The 21,424-nt window shown below is 40.8% G+C and overlaps 1 protein-coding gene across 5 annotated transcripts in view; it reads right to left on the reverse strand.

Annotated features, from left to right (window-relative positions):
* Positions 1-8,750: 8,750 nt before the first annotated feature.
* The window catches only part of myo16 (myosin XVI), a 106,948-nt gene continuing 94,274 nt past the window's right edge, over positions 8,751-21,424 (reverse strand). For 4 of the 5 annotated variants that reach the window (XM_075479463.1, XM_075479464.1, XM_075479462.1 and 1 more), the window contains exons 33-35: positions 19,748-19,900; positions 19,311-19,393; positions 8,751-12,769 (exon numbers count right to left, since the gene is read on the reverse strand). In XM_075479463.1, the coding sequence (XP_075335578.1) occupies positions 12,599-12,769; positions 19,311-19,393; positions 19,748-19,900 (407 nt within the window). In that variant the 3' untranslated portion in view covers positions 8,751-12,598. Of the gene's footprint in view, positions 12,770-17,221; positions 17,332-19,310; positions 19,394-19,747; positions 19,901-21,424 lie in introns of all 5 variants that reach the window. The other variant, XR_012772546.1, reaches the window with a different exon arrangement.

Raw genomic sequence — 21,424 nt, forward strand, 5'->3', positions numbered from 1 at the left:
TGATGGATGTGTCTGGAGAGACAGACCTCAAAGTCGTTAATTGAAAATTGAGACAGTGCTGAGACGATATTGATTTTAACACTTAACTGCAAGCAGTGCATGGAGGACCGTGTCACAGCGAGAAACAGGTGAAGAGGTGAACAAGGAACAACCATAGGGTCAAACCAGGAAAGTCAAAAGATGATGTAGAGGGAAAAAGAGCAGAGAGGGCATGGAGAGGTGAGAGGGATTATGAGGGTGGACTTTAAAGTGGGGTTGAAAATGGACATTATGGGGCCTTTAAATGCTTGGGAAAGAGCTACCATCTTTCATGTATATTGCGAGATAAACCCTAAACCTTTGGCAGTCATAAAGTCAGCGAATGCTCACAGTCAAGGGAACAACCGCTCAGACTTGTGCCTTTTCTTCACAACATCGATCACACTGGAGCAAGCCGGTCCCCAGGCTGTTTGTAAGTCAACATAAACCAACCAACCCTCCAACCTGTGCTAAAGTAATCAATAAAATTGGGAATCCTGTTTACTCTTGTTTCATGGCCTTTGAAATGTCTCAGATAGTGGGGTCTCTCACAGCTTTCATATGCTCCCTCTCACTTGCTTTTCTCTCCTTTTCAAACACAAGCGTATAGACACCGAGACAAACAGAACTGTATGTCATTCTGTCTTGGGTGGGGGCCTCTGGAACAAAACAAGCAGATATGATCAATACTTTGCCTTTTCCTTCCCATTGTGCAAGCCACAAACAGCTCTTCCCTCCTACCCAACCACCTTCCTAAGAAGTGCTGAACTAACCGTTTGTAGGAAGAATAACAATCTGGTCCCACCTAAAGTGAAGAACCGGTTGAGGCAAGTTGGAAGAAAAAAACTGTACTGTGCATAGTAAGCTTGAATAATATTACAAATCAGAGAATGAAAGAGGAACCAGAGTGTGTGCTGAACGTTAGGGATTTTGCAAAGTGCCAGTATTGACGATAAAGAGAAAGAAACAGAAAGACGGATAGAAACAATGATATCATGTTGATAACACACATGATAACACACTGATGATACTGTGATCAAATGAAAACAGATGCAGATTTCATCATTTCTTTTCACAGTTTATGCTTCCTACTTTTGCAAAAAGTAAAGGTTAAAGGTGAATTAGTCTCAAAGCAACAGAATTATTTAAAGCTTCAAGAATACCTGTGAAAGTGTGTCGTGAAAATATACTGAAAATATCCAAATAGATATAATATCTGAATATGTCTGTAAAGTATCTCATACTGAATTGGACGTGGAGTTTATCTCATGAAAAGGAGCCATGAACTAAACTGAAACGTGCCTGCAATCGAGGCTACCCCGTCCAACGGACATCTGACTCAAAGGAACAAATGTATGGAGACATGTATAGCTCAAAATCCTAAAAGCAAAGTAGATGTGATTAATGTTGTCAGTTATCCTTGTGAGTGGCCCATGACAGTGTGGGATGTGATCCGCACCCAACAGCTAAGTGGAATTTAGTCTTTATAGAAGATGTTACACATGGCCAAAAGCTGAGTTTCAGTAACTCAATGCCAAATCTTTTTTTTTCCCTATCAGTTAAAAAAACAAAACATATCCTCAGATTTTCTTTATTATTCTAAGACAAAATGTCTACCACGAAACAAAGCGATTTTAAAGCAAAACAAGGACTGCTTAATTGTGTCATTCCGATTGTTCTTTGTTCTTTTTTTTTTTTTTTTTTCTTTTTTAGATGTCTAACCTTAACAATGACTAATAACAGATAGTATACACCTTGGTACAAAGGTCTCTTCAAAGTATCCCTTTGGGACTGATGGAGACCAAAGAGAATCAGGAGAAACAGAATATAAAGCAAAGGTCACAGTGCACTTCCAGTGGCCTAAATGAGAGAAAAGTGCTGTGTTTGATTCAGGGCTTAGTGATCTAGCATCAGGGGGCATTTTGGTCCAAATTACCTTGTAGCCATCAACCCCCACCTCCTTCTTTGCAATGGTGGATCTTTTCAACCCCGAATAAATAATAGAATAGCTGTGCTGACAGTTCTAGTGGTGGGGATAAATTAGAAATGAACCCTCCCGCAAATAAATGATCAAATGTAAGAGAACACTAGCTATGTCCCTGTGTTAACAATAAAATGGTTTATCGGGAAAAGATAGGAACAGAAAAAATAGAGCTTGCCAAAAGCTAAAACGCTTAAAGATATCTGATTACACGTAATGTACTGAAAGTCAGCCAATTTTGCCATGTTATCGGAAAATTCTCAACAAAGAACGAAGGTTTTCTTTTTTCAACTAAAGCACGAAAAGCTAAAACATGTGAGAAAATATCACACACATTTATACTGTTACCAAAAACGGAAGGACATGAACGTAGAAAAAGGAAAAAATTAATTTTATTGACCAATTAAATCATTGAAAAGATAAATGTAATTGAAAATAACATCTTATCAGTATTGAAACTCAGAATGTTGTGGCTTTTTGCAAATATTTGATCATTTTTAATTTGATTTTATCCTTGACTGAGATTGGTAAAGGAGTGCTCTTGGAAGTGTGACAGATAGCGGGGCCGTCACAGGGAAAAATAGTCAATAAAGATAATAAGACTTCATTTCTAGCACAAATAAACATGTCCACATCTCTGCATCACCCAATGGGAAGGTGCTGCATTGACAGATGTGAAAGTCTATATTCTTAGGAGTCTAAATATAGAGTGATTAGTAATCATGTAGATGATTAATTTGTATTAGTTTTAACACCTGCCTGCGATCGCAGACTGGTTTCTACTTATCCTCTACCCAAACGTGTAGCCCACAACATCCCAGACTCAGCAAGATGAGAAGTAATAAATTAAATACAAGCAAATCGTTTTGAGGGCAAAGATTTGCTGATGTTAGAAATGTTAACCACACACTTACTGGACCATAGTAACATCACTATGTCTTTATACTGTATGTTGATTTTTATGAATATTCCGCTTAGTATACATTTAAGAACTTAAGAATTTTAAACGGTAATTTTTTTTTTATCTAAGACTTATTTCAGTGTTTGAATTTGAAAAATTTTAAATCCTGAGATATCTCTGTATGTAAGAAACAAAACTGAAATGGTGCTAAATGCCCTCAGGCAGCACTGCATTGAGTCGAGACATGATTCTGTCTTGGAAACTCAACTGAAAATCTCAAATATAAACAAGGTCCAGAAACAGTCTCCTTTGCTTGAGTTGAGATCAGTTATAATTAACTGAGCCTCAGTAGGAAACTGTCCTGGGATCTGGTGGGTCAAAATTTTTAATTAGTTTTAGAAATCCGGGAGTCCCTTGTCCTTCTGGCTAGAGAAGAAAGGGACCATTTGGTTTATTATCAGCAACAGCCAGCATCAATAAGTACACAACACATCCTGTTCACAATGCAGTGCATTGATGCTAGAAATATATATTCAAGTTTTTTGTGCAACATCTGTCATCCGGATGATGTCTTTTTCTAGGAAAAGTCTTGCTTATTTCTGCAAGACAATGCCAAACCAAGTATCCCAGCAAGCATCTGCAGTGAGCGAGTTTGGGAGCTAAATTGGTCTGCTTGATGTCCGGACCTTTTAAGCAAGAAGGGGAAATGCTCAGTATTTATTCTCCTCATATTCCTCCTCTTCTCTGCATCAGATTCAAAATCGGCATCAATTGTCACAGACAAAAAAAACGTATCATACCGTCTACATTTAAAGGGGAAGTTCGTTTTTTTTAATCTCTGGCACAAAATACGTTCATCTACTCACCGATAACAGTTTGGAGATCGACACGCGCCACTGCAGCACAGCTTTTTTTCTCCGTGCTCTGTGACAGTCGGCTAACTTCACACGGAGTTTGCTACTGCTAGTTTTGTGCAACATGGTAGAATATTTATCAGATTTTGATGACGTGGACGACGACTGAGTACGATGGAGTGAATGAGCTGTGCTGCAGCGGTGCGCGTCGATGACGTCAGCCCTCTACGTGTGTGTAAAAAGCCCCCATAAGCGCCCCAATGGCCGCCAATTACAACAACACGGCAGCTCTGAACTAACAGTGCAATATTCCGCATTAATTCGTCTTAAAGTATTGGTGAAATAAAGACAGATAATTCCTCGTTTAGAGGCTGTATTGTCAATGCCCCACTCACTCCAGTTATATGGACATACGCGGATCTCGAGAAATCTAAATAGTGTCCGAAGGAGGCCGACTTTCCCCAAACTGTTATCGGTAGATGAGCGTATTTTGTACCAGAGATAAGATCCAGGTTTAAAAAAAACGAACTTCCCCTTTAATATGTTGTCTTTGTACTTTTTTTTTAAACTAAAAGAAGGGTTTAAAGAATCTGCAAGCTGTTCAAAATAGAACAAGCATGTAGATGAGTCCGAAAATGTAGAATGTGAGGGTTTGATAGGTGGTAGATAGGTCACTCTTTATGCTAATAAACAGCAGGGTAAAGATGGATTATTTGTTCTGCAGAACTTTACTTTTCGTCTGCACACTTTAACAACAATCTCCCCACACGTCCATGTACTTTATCCCATGTGACTGAGGTAGCCAATCGAAAGCTAGGGGGAGTTAGACTAAAATAAAAGTTAGGAAAACACAAACGTTGATTCGCCATATTTTCACTCTCGAGGTCACAATGTAAATGTGGGGGGCTGAACATGTAATTATAGAAATGTATTTATCAAGTATTGTCTTAAACATATCTTGCAACCAAGTTAACTCAGTGTATGAATTAATTAAAAATAACTCAGATAGAAGCAGATGAAGGGGAGTGAAGACATTATCTCAGTGATTGTAGTCATTAGAGTGGATTTCTCCACACAGAATTTAATTGCTTCCTGCTCCATCCATATACATTTACATGCACCAGGTGTCTGCAATGAGTATGTGGCTCATCTGTCATTCGCTGTCTTTGGGAAATGTTGTTTGCACACATGCATTGCGTGCTGACAGTAAACTGGAACCAGCTACAGGTGCAGCCTGAAGCACCTAAAACGTGTTGTCTTCCAAACAACATATATATATATATGTGTGTGTGTGTGTGTGTGTGTGTGTGTGTGTGCGTGTCTCCGTGTCAAATGAATTATCTTATGACAGATGTATTTGCTGTGTAAATATTCACAGCAGACACAAAAAAACAACAAATTGATTGACTGTCAAGTGATTCATCAGTAAATATCAGTGTATTATATTGAATTATGACAGCTCACGTACATTTGAGAAACGATCCATCTACCCATCCTCTGATGGCTATCCTGGACTAAGCCGTGGGTTGCAACAGTCTAAGCAGAGATCCTCAGACCTATGTCTCCCTAGCCTCCTTTTCCAGCACTTCAGGAGGGATTACCAAGGCGTTCCCAAGCCAAACCAAGAGATACAGCCTCTTTGGTGTGTCCTAAGTCTTCCCCAAGGCTTCTTCCTAGTAGGGACATGTCAGAGAGATCTCTGCTGGAAGGCATCCGGAAAACAATATCCTGACTAGATGCTGGAGCCACCTAAACTGGCCCCTTTCGACAGGTAGGAGCAGCGACTCTACTCTTAGTCCCTCTCAGATAACGCTTCTCTCCATATCCCAGCCCAAACGGTGTGCAGAGCCACACTCCAGAGGAAATCAATTTGGCTGCTTGTATATTTGATCTCATTCTAAGGGTCGGAAAAGAGTTAGAACACAGATCAACTGGTAAATCAACAGCTCTGTCAATAAATGTGAACAATGACAGACCAGTATAAAGCCCACAGCACTGTAAATGCTGGCCCAGGTACTTAAACTCCTCAACTCGAGGGGTTTGAGGAGGAGTGCCTGCTGGAGGTCTCAGCTTGATTAAGTCAACTGGGCCACGTTACCTGCAAAAAGCAAACTTGCAGTCATAAGCCGAACAAACTGGATAATTCTGTCTACATATGAACAGAATCGGCGACAAAGGGCAGCCCTGCTGGCGTCCAACACTCACTGTAAACGAGTGTCACTCTTGGCTGTACAGGGCAGAATGGCTCATAACAAAGATCCCGATACCCCATACCCCATAAAGCATTTTCCACAAGACACTGCAAGGGAGGTAAGAGTGTAAACCTTCTCAGAGTCCACAAAACATATGAAAAGGAAAAGGAAAAACTCAAATACACCCGTCAATATCCTTGCGAAGGGTAAAGAGCTGGTATAATTTTACGTTACCGGGACGAAAACCTCATTACTCCTCACATATCTGAGGTTCAATATCGACTGAACTCTTCTCTCTAGCACCCAGCACCTTGAGGAACTCGGGGGTCTCATTCCGCTTCTTTGGCCTTGCTACGACAGCTACTGCATGGTTTGCTATTTTAAGTGGAAAAAGTCACCTTATTTGCTTTAACTTCATGGGGACCCTTTTAACAGGAAGAAATCTCAAATCGAACCAGACTCCAGGAGGGCAGCCACCTGCTCTGACAGGTTGGTGGGTGAGAAGACAGAGAGAATCCTCACCTGTTTATATAACATTTAAATTTGCATAGATCTGTACAACTGTAGGTACCGTCTCTGTAACCAGGGGGTTTGCATCTTGTCTCGTCTCTGTGTCTCCCCAGCGTCCCACTGTGTTAAGGGTTTCAGAGGTTGAGAGGATACTCTCTGGAAGAGGAAGTAAGGAAGAGTCGAGTTGAGGTGTACAATGCAATAGGAAAATGGCCTTGGGCAGTACTCAATTGCTACTTGGTCTTGTTAAAACTGGATTCCTTTGATAGTTTCTTGTGGCCAGGCAGTAGCAAAGTGGTGTTGAGGGTTCATGCGTCTTTTTGCAAGTTGTTGGGCTGAAAACTTAGATCAACCACAGGGTTGATCTCTATCACAGGGGCAGCAAAGGTAACAGCTTGCATTTGGAAATGATAGAGGGGGAACTGTTGCCTGTTACTACTGTAATACCATTTTAACAAGCTGTTAAATTCAAAATTTGAAACTGAAATGGAAAAATCCCACTGCCTATGGCATGGTGGGATTCCTCTACAAGCATACGTTACCTGTGAGATTGCTTTAACAGACTTAACACAGGAAAAGTTTAATAAAAAATAAATTACATCAACTTATGTTGACTCCAGAGCACGTACTGTGCACACCCGGCAGTGCATGAGTCAGCCCCTCACAGTGCAAGCTGTTTACAGTGACACACACTGACACATTAACTTCAAACGCAGACTCCCACACTCTGAGGTGACGCTTCCCACTGACTAGTGCTTGGAGGAAACATTCCTTCCAATTACTGCAGTGAATTAATTATGTTTAAAGCAAACAGACGACTGGCTTGTGCTTGCCTAGACCTGATTTTTAACAGAAACCACCGTAGGTTATACAATACACGGAAGCACAGCCTCTCCTCCTGAGAAATAACGCTTCACATGGGCTAATCCTTAATTCTCTGGAATCCATAGCTTTCAAAGGATGGATTTTCCCGCTGTAATGAAAATTGATGGCATTTCTGATTGAGGTTATACCTTCAGCATATGAGGGGCAGTTTGACCGGAACCCTGCTGCTGCAGGATAATTAACATCTTTTATCTTCGATTAATCCAGAGGTTTCTTTCACCATATGTTTTGGGTCAACTTTGTTGTATTTGGCTGATTCTGAGCCGAAAGTACACTCGCATCATTAAGTACTAGTGACCAAGGGCTTTTGAAAGTCATGTCATTGTACAGCCTCCATACGTTTAACAGAGGATACGATATTGCAGATTTTTCCTCTCAACATCCTGAGACGAGCTGGTCTTCGTACAATCTGTTCAAAGAATGCTGATCCAAAGCTGGTCTAGCTTCTTAGGATGCTTTTAGTCAAAGTTAAATCCGGCCTCTTGACTTCAGAATATACTTTGCCATATGGAACAACTTCGCTATTTTCAGTTTGAAGAAATATTTAACTAATGTAGCCTTACAATACAATCAATTCACCCGAAGCTCACTCAGCAGTGAGACGAAGAGTCAGAATTTGACTTTTCAAAACTTGTTCAGCTCATACTTACTCAACAGGCACCAGTCTCAAGCAAACAGTAGGAAAAGTGTGTGCAGACACACATAACCATGACAGTCTGTATAGGGCAAATCATCAGTCATCTGCAGGTCAATATCTCCATAAATTAATCAGTCAATTAGGCAGGAATTCCAATTTTCCTCACTCGGCCACAGGATCAGGTCCTGTTGATCCTGAGTGGATTAGGAGCTGGTGGTCATGGTGGTGGTTGATGTCCTGTTAAGGGACAAATATTTCTCTCAAATATGTAGCCTAGAGTTAGCAATTTGACTGCTAAAGTTGGTTAAGTTCCTATTTAAAAGGTCCAATACATGGCTATAGACAACCAGTGGGTGTTGAACAACAGTAGCAGTCTCACTTCAAAACAAAGAGCCAAAATAGAAAGTGGAACCTAATTTAGAGCCCCTCAAGCAACTCCTTGATCTTATTATCTCAGGAAAATCAGAGCAATGTAGACTCCAGTCTAACCTGTTTTTGTGTGGGGCGCTTTGGGTAGAGAATTTAGTTTATTCAGTGGAATAACAACTGAAAATCTTCACTGGAGAGACTTGTGCGCTAACATGAACATGACAGCCACAACACAGAACACAAGAGGACGGATTACAAAGCACACAGAGGGAAAAAAAACATCAGAACACCACACAGAATGTAGCCGTTCGCTGATGTACAGTATCAAGGTTGAACATGCGGAATATCCAGTTTAGAAAAAAAAAAACTGCCCCCTCTCCCTCTTTCACACATACAAAAGGACTGGCATTGACACAATTGTGCTTTATTGCTGTACAGGTACAGTATTATAAAACATTAGGATCATCATAATTATGAAATATCACTATCTTTTTTCTTTGCACAAACACATACATATGCAGATTAAAATAGTGTATGTCATGTACAAAAGAAAGACTAGAAAAAAAAGACACAATGAAAGGCAGTGACATACCTCTTTTTCTTTTTTTTAGGTGCAGAAATATCGTGTCTCTAAAAAAAATTATACATGAACTGACAACAGAATGGCCATTCTACACTGGCTGTAGCACCAGAGAAGCTGATCGCAGAGCAGAGGATTTATAGATTCTTGACTTACAAAGATGAATGGCAGTAATCTGCCTGCGAGAGTTTGGTATGCTTATGAGAGACTGAGCTAATTCATCAAGGTTTTGTGTTGGCGGGCAGTTTAAGGTGGACAATAAGAAGACAAAGGGGACAGTGCAGTGATTCACAGTGTGGTGGGAAACAGTTCTTCACATTTCGTAGCCTTGATCTTTTTCCAACACGGGCATGTTATGGAGAGGCCCAACATATTGATCATGCAAGATAAAAAGCACTGATATGTCTTTGTTTATGACTTATGGGCATACACAAAACTGCACGACTAACCAGAACGCTGATCATAATGAATAGCATATGTCGTTTTTTTTTTTTAAATGGCATGAGCCAGGCCGACCAGCTTGATCCAGCAATTATATAATCTTTATATCACAGATGAGTTTAAATCCTTCCTTAAAAATGCTTGACATAGTTCTCCATTGCAGCTTTCATGCAGTGCTAATCAGAGCACACAAGGCATGAATCATGAAGCAAATCAGTACTTTACCATAAATAAGTTGCTTTGAAATGAACTGTTTACATAACTTCTGAAGACATTATTCACATTATGCAGTTAGGTACTTTCTAGATACAAGCGCATGTTCCAGTAAGAAGCTACAACGGGATTCAATGATACCGACAGGTAGTGGAATAAAAGTTTGCATTTATACATTCAGGCAAAAATTCAGCTCAGCTAGTGCACCATGAATTCTGTTCATATCCTAATTCCTCTTGAGTATTTGTGCACCGTCATGCACAGACACCGGCTGAGATTGATTCTGTGATAGTGCTGCTAATTTGCAGGGCTGAATCAATCAGACACATCGTGGGTGATCAGTGGGAATGAGAAATCAATTAGAGCCATTGATACTCTGTGGCTCTAACAATTCAGACCAATCTTCAAAGATCAAACAGCTTGCCATGACACACCCAGCCGTTACAGAGGTCAACGCAACACCACGTAAACATTCTGCAGTAAAACAACCGTATACATTAAAAACATCTGGTTTGCATCAGAAGAACAATACAACGGGGTTGAAAGGGAGATCAGCAATTAATATTAAATAGAATATAAAGAATTTCAAAGCTGTGGACAGTCATTCTGGAAAAAAAAAAAAAGAAATTAAGATATTCACATTTAAAATAAACCTCTTCTCGTTACGTTACCTCCATCATTGCATCAAACCCAAAAACATTCTTAAAATCTCATTTTCACCATCACAGACAGTATTATCGTACCTCTTCTTCATCCTTTGTCTCTCATTTCAATCTCATGAGCTCTTCTGCTATAATGAAACCCAGGACTTACAACACCAGTTATTATTTACATCGTAGTTACCATGGAAACACCCGTAAAGCCGGTTTTATCCATTGGGTCAGAGGGGTGAGGGACCAGGTGGGGAAAAAGGTCTGTTTGTTGGGGTCAAACGAGGAAAAGGAGATATGACTGTGAGGACACGCCCACAATGGAAGAGTCTGTATACAAGAGTCGAGTTCATCTGTGCGTGAGCTCTTCTGAGCAACAAGCACACACACCTGTTCAGACACAATGAGAGTTTAATTGCTACTTTCTAAGTGTAGTGTGTTTTCCTTATTTGCAACATATACTTCTGATCTATTCAGAAATAGTCCATAGAATCACCACTGAAGTGAAGAAACAGCTATGATTTGGTCATTTAGATCAGTCTCTACACAAGAAGACTACTGTCTACATCAGTTTTACAACTAGTTTTGTTGTATCACTTTGGCACAGAGTTTCATTTTCACCATGTGAACTTACGATATTTCCTCAAATAAAAAGCAGATTTCATTTAAAAGCTCATTTGAATGTGGGGCTGACAAAGCCGTGATCACGCTCGCCGAATTGGCCACTGGGTGAGCGAATGACTCAGGTTTCCCCTCGAACAGGAACAGTATGTGTCGCTGCTGAGACGACGGTGCCCCAACACCACAGGAATAGCTTCAGAGGAAGTGGTACAGGAGGTATGATAAGCATAAAAAAGTCGTACAGATGCCACATGTGAAGCGTGCACCAGGCCATCACTGCAATCTGCGTACCAAAGACTGCAATATTTTCAGTTTTGAACAGTTTTATCTTACGAATTCAAGGAAAATAATCATATTATTTAAAAAATTTTGTTGTACTGGATTTAGTATTTGTTACAGTAATATGTCAGGAGGGCCTCTATCCAGTTGTCATCTCGTACTTTGTTAGCCTATTAGCTACATTAGCTCTCTGCAATCAAAAACTAAGCTTTTCCAACGTCTTCCAGGCAAATCCTGGAGGCAAAATAAACAAACAAACATACCTACCTGGATTTAATGGAGTTCGGTTGACTCAAAGTCCATTCAGTCACATACACAAAGGTGTGCGGAAACATTAAAATCAGCCACTGTAAGAAAATATGACGTCATTCTCATAACGATGCTCATTAGCAATAAATGCCTGCCTCTAACACAGGCCTGGTACCCTAAGTGGTTGAAGTAAATAAAGACCTTGGGTTCTATTTGAGGAAATACGGTTCACATCTGTTTAGATAAAGCTTTGTTAATTTAGCTTTACATTTGTACCTTCGACCAAAGCAGGCTTGTTTGTTAGATTCGTTGGATCCCCTTCTCATCGTAAAGGTAAGTGCAGTAGTTTGGAATTTGGCCAGAGGGTTTTGTTCCTCAAAGGCTGGTGGTAACAAGGAGGAAGAAAAATGCACCATGGGATGATACTGAGGTTATCCTGACCCCTGGTTGCTCGTTGCCAGGGCTGCGGTAGCACTTAGAGGCCAGAGATGAGTGGTTAAAGTGACCGCTGGGTCATAGCCAGTACACCGATGCTAAAAACCTGGAGGATTCCAAAGGCGTTGGTTTGCTTGTAAACTTCAGAAGTCTGAGACTCCGGTGTGAACATGTAAGAACTAGTGGGGACATCACAGGACAGCATGTCAAGTATTATCAGCACCATGTTTTCAAGGGGAGACTCATCCGTGTGCAGCAGTACATCGTAACTGGCTTGATAAGAAGCTCAGTCAATATCTGATGACCATAAAACGCTGCTGTTTTACTCTTAAATTCAGCCTCCCATTAAACGACATCATATATCTTTATCTCAGAAGAACTGAAAATAAATAGTCATATGATATACATTAATCATATATTTGTCTCTTTTTGTTAATAAAATATTTGACCACAGAATAACGCCCACCTCCACAGGAACCTCCGTCAGCTTTTCACACATTCTTCAAATGTCAGTGTCACATTGAGATTCTATCGTATAGGTTGGGACATCTTTCATAGTCAAGTGCAAAGAGGACAGGCAGGATCCTGCGCCCAGAGATTAGGCTCACCCTTCAGGGCTCAGAGAGCCAGTGTAGCCAAAGGACGATGAGATCATTGGCCTACATTCAAAATAAGAAGAAAACAAAAGAAATGCATTAAAAAGCAAATGCGAGTGTGGCTGAGGACAGGAGGGGGGAACTTAGAACACAGTCCCAATGATTTGAGGGCAATGCAGAAGCCCCGTCACGGAGAGGCCTTTCTGTTGGTCCAGAGCAGTGTGGGGGGCAGGGGTGGGGACTGAGGCGGGCGGTGCTTGCAGTCACTCCTGCCCTCACACTGCATTCGCCGCCAGCGCAGAAGCTCTCCCAGGGCAGCGCTCTCCTCCCCGTTGGACAGACGTAGCCGCTGGAAGACCTGGGGTGGCGATGGGAGAAAAAGAAAAAAAAAAAAAAAAAGGAAGGATTAGAAATAGAAGTGGAGAAACACACATGGAATAATCACATTTGTCTTCAGTGACACTAATATGATGAAGCTATGACTCATGAAATGAAGCGATGAAAAACATGGGGTTTTATTAATTAAACCACTCTGAATTTAAACTTGTTCCGACTTGGCAGCATAAAAATGGCAGGGAGAATCTTAAAATATGTTCTTATGTTCCCTTTAGGGATGACCACTCGCAAAGCAAGAAAAGCAGCGCACAGTTTTGTCTGATTCATCAACGGGCTTGTGAATTGCAGTGTGCAGGAAGCAGCTCGAAGAGGCTTTTCCATTTTCTCAGACTCACAGTTTCAAACCACAGAGGTTCTCACACATGCACAACAGTCCGTATAGAGGACATCAGTCATCTGCGAGTCAATAAGCGATAAATCAATCAGACAGGATTTCCAATCTCCTTCAGTCAGTACAACCAGCAAGAGGGCTGAGCCTTGATGATCCAGGCCAGATTAGAAACCGGCGGTTTTTAATGTTAAAAGTTGATGAGCTGTTAAAGGTAAAAAAAAGTGAGTCTTCATCCTCAGATTTAACAGATATATCTGACATTGTTCTAGTGTATGCTTTTTTTTTTCTCTTACTGTCCACTGAAATCATCAAAGAGAGAAATGTGCTACCGTCTCGGATTTTTCTTGATCATAGCATTTGTCACGGGTGATCTGATCACAAGTGGACGGCATCGGTTTACGCCCGACATTAAAATGGATCTCTTCGTGTGCCACTCACAGCGAGCATCATACTTCACCTCAACAAGAGACTTCATCTGTAGATTTATGGACTTCTCAGACCACTTTCTTGCTTTAGTTTTTTTTGTTTTTCAAATAACACCGAGTGACAAATCTATCATCTTTTTGGGAAAATGTCTGAAAGGGTATCTCTTCACCACAGCGAGCAGCATCTGTGAATGAGCAGTTTGCTCATGTACAGTGTTGTTCTTGTGGTTACTCAGACACAGACTGGGCAGTGAGTGAGGAAAAAAAAGGAAGGAAGACCTTTAATTTTCTGCCTGCTGAATTATTCTGCATACATATACAACATAATTAGCAATAAGGTTGAAATTATTACAATTTTTTCTGGAAACCAGAGTGCTCAGGTAAAGGCACATCAGTTGACTGGCTGGTCACTCAGCACGGCTCAGAGGGCACATCTGCCCTCACACTGCTAAAAGCAAAGTCATCCACCAATCAGAAGGTTGGTGGTTTAATCCCTGACTTTCTCCAGTCCACAAGTGTCCCTCGGAAAGATACTGCAAAGATACTTAGGTCCCAACTCCAATGTGCTCAACACTTATAAATACACTTAATCCTTTAAAGTGCTTTTTTAATGCTCAGACTAGAAAAGGGCTATTCAAATGCAGTTTCACGTTAAATCACCTCACTAGAAACGCATGTTGACGTAGACAAAACTGAAGCCAACTGCCTCCTATTGCACAGAATTTCCTAAATCATACATGCATTGCCATAAAAATAAGAAATAGTTATCCAAAATGATTCATTATGATTTTGAAACAAGGACATTTTGTGTCTCCTGTCATCTAACATTTTCAGCACTGACACAGACAGTGGCCATGCAGCAGGCTTAAGCCAGGGGTACACTTGGTTCTAATTACATGTTCACATGCATATGATGGCTGCCACATGTCAGCTGCGTCCTGTCGATAGCGTTGGTTGTTGAAATTAATGCTCCACATTAACAAGAATCACTACGTAGGTGAACAGTAGGGGCAGCGTAGGGGTAAATAAGACCAGATGTTCAATGTCTTTGAAAAAAAATCGTCTCAAAAGAGACGCAGAAAATTGTGTTTGGGACTGCTCTACCATATCTAACCGAGTGGCTTATTGATGCACTTAACAATAACATTTCGGATAACAACGGAGGATTGAACCAAATTTCTGTTTGTTTTAATCTATGCCCGATATTGCAGTTTCTTCATAAATCAGTTTCAGCAAAAGTTTTTTCACTCCATCCCTGTATGGTTTTCCATCATAACCAAGTGAGCAGTACTTTCACACAAATACACACAATTCACCTATGACATAATAACATAAATGGAGTACATGCATTTATGTGGAGAAATCCTGTGAGAAAACCTGTGAGCAACTGCATGCTCACTCTCACACATACACACACACCCACACACACACACACACACCCACACGCACACACACAGACTGATTGCCTGCACAAGCACAATACTCTAGAATCTAATCCATAATTTACACCTCCCTGCCAAGCTATTCTCTGCACTGGCGCCAGCCAGGAACATCAGCTACTAGAACTGTAGACAAGAGGGAACGCCATGTCCTTCTGCAATGCATGACTGTACATGGACAGACGGACACAAACACACACACCCAAACAAGTGCAATGAGCCCCAGATACAGTCTGACGAGTAATACATTTGTGAGACTCATAGTGCCTGGCCTTTATGCTGAAATGTACAACTTTTGAAGAAATCATCTTGAAAATGTGAGTATGATAAGATATAATGGAGCATTCAGAAGCCGCGGGAAAAAAAGTAAATAAAAGGAAAACAAAGCAGTTTTGGATCATATAATAATATAAATAATAATATAAATAATAATACACTGTCACTCACAGAATAGCTTTCCTGAGACACAAGGTGTGTCAACAATCTCAACGCTTTTTTGTTTTTTACATCTCACACAAAAACAACATATTTTTCTCATTGATCGCTCTGATAAAGCCTGTAAATTTGGCTTTTGGTCCATTTAAACAAACACTTCCAAGAACCAAACAAAAAAAGTGTTTTTCCAATCAACAGCTTGGATTTTAGAGATCTTTTTCCCCAGACTGATGGAGGGAAGATGGAGTACAAATGGAAGAACAAGAATAGAGCTGTTGAGAAGAACAGCTCGTATGACCCCTGACGACCTATGTGTGAGCTTTTTTTCAGGATATTTTCTTTAATAGGTGGATTCTTGCACACACTGTTTTTCATTCTGATACATATAAATAATGAGGAGTGTGACTGAGAAGCACTCCTACTTTAAATGTCATCGCCTCTGGTGAGACATTGTCTGAGGGGATAAACAGAACTATCAATCTTTGGATGATTCAGTCATTTAACAGTCTGTCAATTTGTTATATAATTAGTCTAGACTACTGTTGTCTGCTCACTACAGGAAAAAAAAAACACTCCATTCATTCCTTAACCAGCTGGTTTCTTCATCTTCCATCATTTGTTCATTTATCCCAATAATTCCCAGAAACCTATAAAAACAGAGTCTGGAATGTAGAAAATTGAAACACGTGTCGCATTTCATGGTAATAAATAAACCCCATGATGATGAAGCTGCTGCAAGGTAAAGAGCAAAGATAAATGTCCTATCTTTGCCAGAAGTAACACTTTGTCTGTAAGACCTCTGCCGTCATGATCTTAGACGGCACGAGGATCCGGAATGACTGTGAGGGGCGTATGAGGCAGGATTCCTGGAAACGCATTTCTGGCTTTTCATGGATTTGAAATGAATGGCGCTGTGCACAGCCAAACAGGATTGCACATCTTTAGTCATTTTTTCAGCACTGCTTGTGGTGATAAGACTGATAAAAGTTTGAAACTTTTCAAGCAACGGTGGAGGTGACAGCCAATCGAACCATGTGGTTTTTGCTATGATTCCAAATGTCAGCGACAGTCACAATAAGAAGTTAAAACATTGCGTACACGTGAATCCTGCCTCACCAATAATAGCACGTAACAGCAGTGATGGTGATGCTGGTAAAAGAGAGTAAGGAAGGCCTAAGAGAGATAAAATGATAGCTTCAACACAAAATCTCAGCAGATGAAAAAGCAAGAATGAAAAACTGCAGCTTGAGTATCAGTGACTCTTAAATCCAAATGTTTAAATATTAGCATCCATGCTTGTTTGCACATCTGTTACATTTGCTGAACCAATGACAGCATCACAGAAATAAATAGTTAATTACCATCCATATACAATATATGGGTGTACGGGTGGAGAGAGACTCCATCCCAAGCCAAGAGCTGCAGTTTCTTTTCAGAAATAAGGATAAAAATGGTGGAAAGCATCAATGACTGTCTCAACAGGTGGAGCAAATCATTTGGAGATGATGTCCTGCAAAAGCAGTGCTTTTCAGAAATTCTTCCACAGTGACCCATAGTTTCAGATGAAGTGATGCTTTTGATTAAAACAAATTTTTGGGGAATAAAAACACCTTCGTCTTTTTTTTTTTTCTGCCACCAATACTTTTGGGTTGTTTTAATTTAGAGTTGAATTCAGGCAAACTTACAAACTGGGTATCACTGCTGTCATGACTGTACACAGCGTCTATGAAAAACACTGCTGCTTCTATAAGGGTGGAGAGCAACATGGCATGACATACACTCACCACATCCCTATATATGGAAAGGGCTTCCAGTGAGCCCCCCCCCAGCCCCACCCCTCACTGTTTTAGAGGGCAGCCCCTGCACCAAATGGAGAAAAGTTGAGATGCCCCCTCTGGAAAATAAGGGAGGGAGGGAGGGAGGGAGGGAGGGAGAGAGAGTAAAAGGCAAGCTCATTAAAAATAAAAGAAGTGAGAAAAACGTCATTAGGTGCTGGCACGTGCTTAAGACTTCTGTAATTGCTGTGATAAAGAAGTCCGGCACATATGTATTTAATTCAAATCCACAAACAGGCTTCAAAAGGGAGCATAAAGTGAACTCAAGCAAGCTGTGAATGCAGGGGCAAAACATTTTATGGACCTGAGGATTGTAAAGAGGGAACACGGCATACTCTCAGATCTCTTTTAAAGGGTGTGTTCCGAGCTCCTCCGTAACACCGTGTCCTTTGCTCTTTCTTTTCCTTAATGCCCCACTGACAGTGACAATCACTCACTAAAACAGTCTGTGATGAATCCCAATTAGTTTCCATGCACTGAAAAGTTCTTTCAGCACAGGGCAAAACATCCTGGAATATAAACTATAGTATGCAGTGCACACCTTTAATTGAAAACTTTCTCCTCATAGAATAAAATGGCTAAAATGGAGATAACTGTTATAAAGTTCACGTCTTACATGTCTGCAAACTTTGGCTCCGTGAATTGGAGCCTTAAGAATGCGGTTTGCATGTCCTCCCCAGTTTGCATGCGGGTTTTCTTCAGGTTCTACAGTACAGCTGATAGATGGATGCTATAACTCCTTTTGAATGTCAGTATAGCCGATCACACGGCACGGCTGCTGCCATTACCTTATATTTGTGTTTGACAATGTTGTGATAAGAAAATAATGCTTTAATCTACCGTCTATCAGCTTGGTAGTGACTGCAGGTCAGCATAGCATCAATGACCCGCTTTTCTTCGCCTGCGTCGTTACGTACAAAAGTAAAACGATAGTCTTGAACAAATCAAAAACAACATTAAAAGTTGATGCAGAAATTCAGAATTTTGGAGACATTGCGAAAAACATTCCTCATACTGAGGTGGAAAGGTAAAAGGGGCTGCATGACGTTCAGAGTCTATAGAACCTGGACTCGTGCTCTGGCTAAAATCGTATCCAGCAGGTGTCATGAATCTGGATGTGAATAAACCAAAATGAGATACAGCTGAATGCAGTGGACATTAGTAAATAGTGAAAAGTGCATTTATCATTGATAATCAAATCTTATGCTCTCTGGGGTCTGGGGATTTCTTATCACATTATAACAATTCAGTGTGAATTGCTTGAAACCATTTAGAAAGGAAATTCTGGGGAGTTACTGGGTGGATGAAGAGTATTCTTGGAATGTTGTGGCTCTTGAATTGTTTCTGATTAAATCTCTCTATTAACCACAGGGTCAGTTTTCCATTTAATGATTGATAATTAAGATGAAAGATGGCACAGATCACAAGATAATTTGACTTTGGTCCTGAAAGATAAAAGGAAGATTTTACTGGGTGTTTTTGCCTGAGGTGACGGTACAAGCACATGATAACCATTATGAAACCCGGCTCTCCTTGTGGACATCTTGTATGCTGGGTTGATCATCATGTGAGTGTGACTGCACTTTGTAAGCATTTTTATTGCTATATTTGTAGGCTCTCAAACAAATATGCCATCAGTTTGTGGTAGGTGTCAGTTTTCAAGACTCTTTCAATCAAAATAGCCTGATGTTTGTCATGGGAGATTTATCAGTTTCATATACTGAAGCTGTGTGTGTCTGTGTAGGTGCGTGCATACAAGCAGGTGCGTGAGCTTGGGTGCAAGCGCACGGAACGATAAATTCAATCCTGTAACCGAACACCTGCCTGGAGAGCCAGAAAAAGCTCACGTGTCACATGTTGTTCAAAAGAGGTCACTTTCTTCCTCCACTTTGTCAACTAACCCAAACACAATACAGTCCTTATATATGGAGTTGCGCTGTAATCATGCGCGAGTGGATGAGTGTAAGAATATGTGTGTTAACGTACGTGCCCTGCAGATTGTATGTTAATGTATTTAAAGGTTTGTCTGTATGAATACCTGGGTGTGATGGCTGTCCATGTGCCTGTGCAGAGAGGTGGTGCTGGAGTTTGACTTGCTGTGACTCTCATCCTCCAGTGACCCTGACCACACAAAGTCAGAAACATTTGGCAAATCACATATATACTTACACTTTTTTTTTTTTCTAAACATGAGGTTTGATGATACTGAATCAGCTTGAAGGTGAGCAAACTCAGCTTTATAGTATATGAACCACATCCTCAAGGCAAGAAACGCAGAAGTAAAACATTGATGAATCTTTGGATAAATTTGCATCAATATCCGTAAAACAAGACTTAATGTCCCTAAATTATTACGACTCTCTGTTTGACTCTCTGTATTTTCTTAATCGTGTTCTCAAAAAAAAAGAAAAAAAGTGTTCTTGAACTGCATGACGTTGCATTCTGAGTTTAAAATGTAGAGTGTTGGGTTTTTACCATTGGAGATCTGGTTGCCGTTCTCTACAGAGACAGGGCTTGAGGAGTGTAGAGAGTGGTTGTTGGCGTTTTTGTCTTGCAGCTGTAGAGATGGAGAGGTGGGAGCAGAGCCACAGTCTTCCCTTCCTGGCAGATTGATATTAGAATTGAATCCTGGAAGGAATATAACCAGAGGAAAACCATATATCTGTACACGTTTTATAGAAGAAAATAAGACACTTTTGGATTCCATCATGTGCAATATTACTGGAGTACTTCTGGGGCAGAGCAAATTTTAAGGCAACTTGTTTTAACATATGCATAATTTTGATATTTTCAAATTTTAATGAACCATTTTGTGGGGTTTTTCCGCTCATGTGAATTTCCAGTGTCTTTACACCACTTGGTGCCACCCCTATTGGCATGTCTATGCTGGCTTTTCAGACAGTTCTCATTCAGACCTCTTGTAGATTGACTCCACGAGGCGCTGCCTCTGCAGCTCATCCGGGTTCACATGATTTTGCATACTGCATGAGTTAGTGACTGTGTTCAGATATGTGTGTGGCAGTGTGAATGGGAATCCACCAGCTGCTGTCCCACACTTAGAATGTGCGCCTTCTGGTTCCCCCCATGGTCACAAGATGCCCAAAAATAAGCTTAGCAAACTCTACTATATTATATGTCCCATGTAATAGGTTCAGATTTGAGAGGGACAAAAGACCAGGTACAGAAACAGGGCCAAGTGAGACAGTATGGAATAAAATGAAAAATAATTGCACTTTAGTTTTAGAGTTTTGTATGTTGCTGTTGAAGTACGAGATGTCTTGTGACACTGATTTGCTGCCAAGACCACCTGCCCTCTTTCCCTGGCATTCCTGTGGTTTTCTCATTCCCAAAAGATGAGGACGGGTGGTGGGGAGCAGTCAGCTGCTCTTCACAGAGATGTCTGAGATAGCAACTGTAACCTCTGGCCACTCCCCCAGCGTCAGGTATCACATTCAGTCATTAAGCCACCAAGAGGGAACGGAAGTGGGTTGTCCTGTTAAGCCCATCGGCATCCCTCTGTGCTGAGATCTAAGAGGACCGCCTTGGTTTGCCCGCTCAAAATACCCTGGTGCCTGCCTGCACCCCCCCACCCCCACCCCCACCCGGTCACACACATCGTTTCCATGATGCCAGCGCTTTCCTGCGCAGGTCCAGGTGCTGACGCAGACTCAAGTGCGCTATGTCACGTGGGGTAAATGCGTAAGCATACAGACTTGCTTGCATACCGTCTCATATAAGGAGTTCAGTCCCCTGACCTTGTCATACTTCTATAATTATTACAATTATAGAAGTATGACACAATAGTCTGTTACACAAATCGAGCAACTCCACCATATCTAAGATGGCTCTAAGATGACAAATTATTTACAAAAATACTTTCACTACATACTTACTAATAGGCTACTTTGTAATTTCATAACTTGTCTACTAGCTAGTTGGTACAGTTTGAGCTGTTCACTCAAGCTGGGCAGTCACATTACCTTTAGTAGAACATGAGTGAGTTGTTTAATATTTGATGCCTAATCCTCATCGTTCTACTGCTTATGTATTATTAACCGAGCCACAAGTAATACACTTTGAGGAAACAGAGACTGAGATAAAAACACAGAAGGAGTTTCTGAGAGGCTCGTGCATTGCCAAGATGGCCTGTCA

Source organism: Odontesthes bonariensis, chromosome 12, assembly GCF_027942865.1.
Source record: "Odontesthes bonariensis isolate fOdoBon6 chromosome 12, fOdoBon6.hap1, whole genome shotgun sequence".
Lineage (NCBI taxonomy): Eukaryota > Metazoa > Chordata > Actinopteri > Atheriniformes > Atherinopsidae > Odontesthes > Odontesthes bonariensis.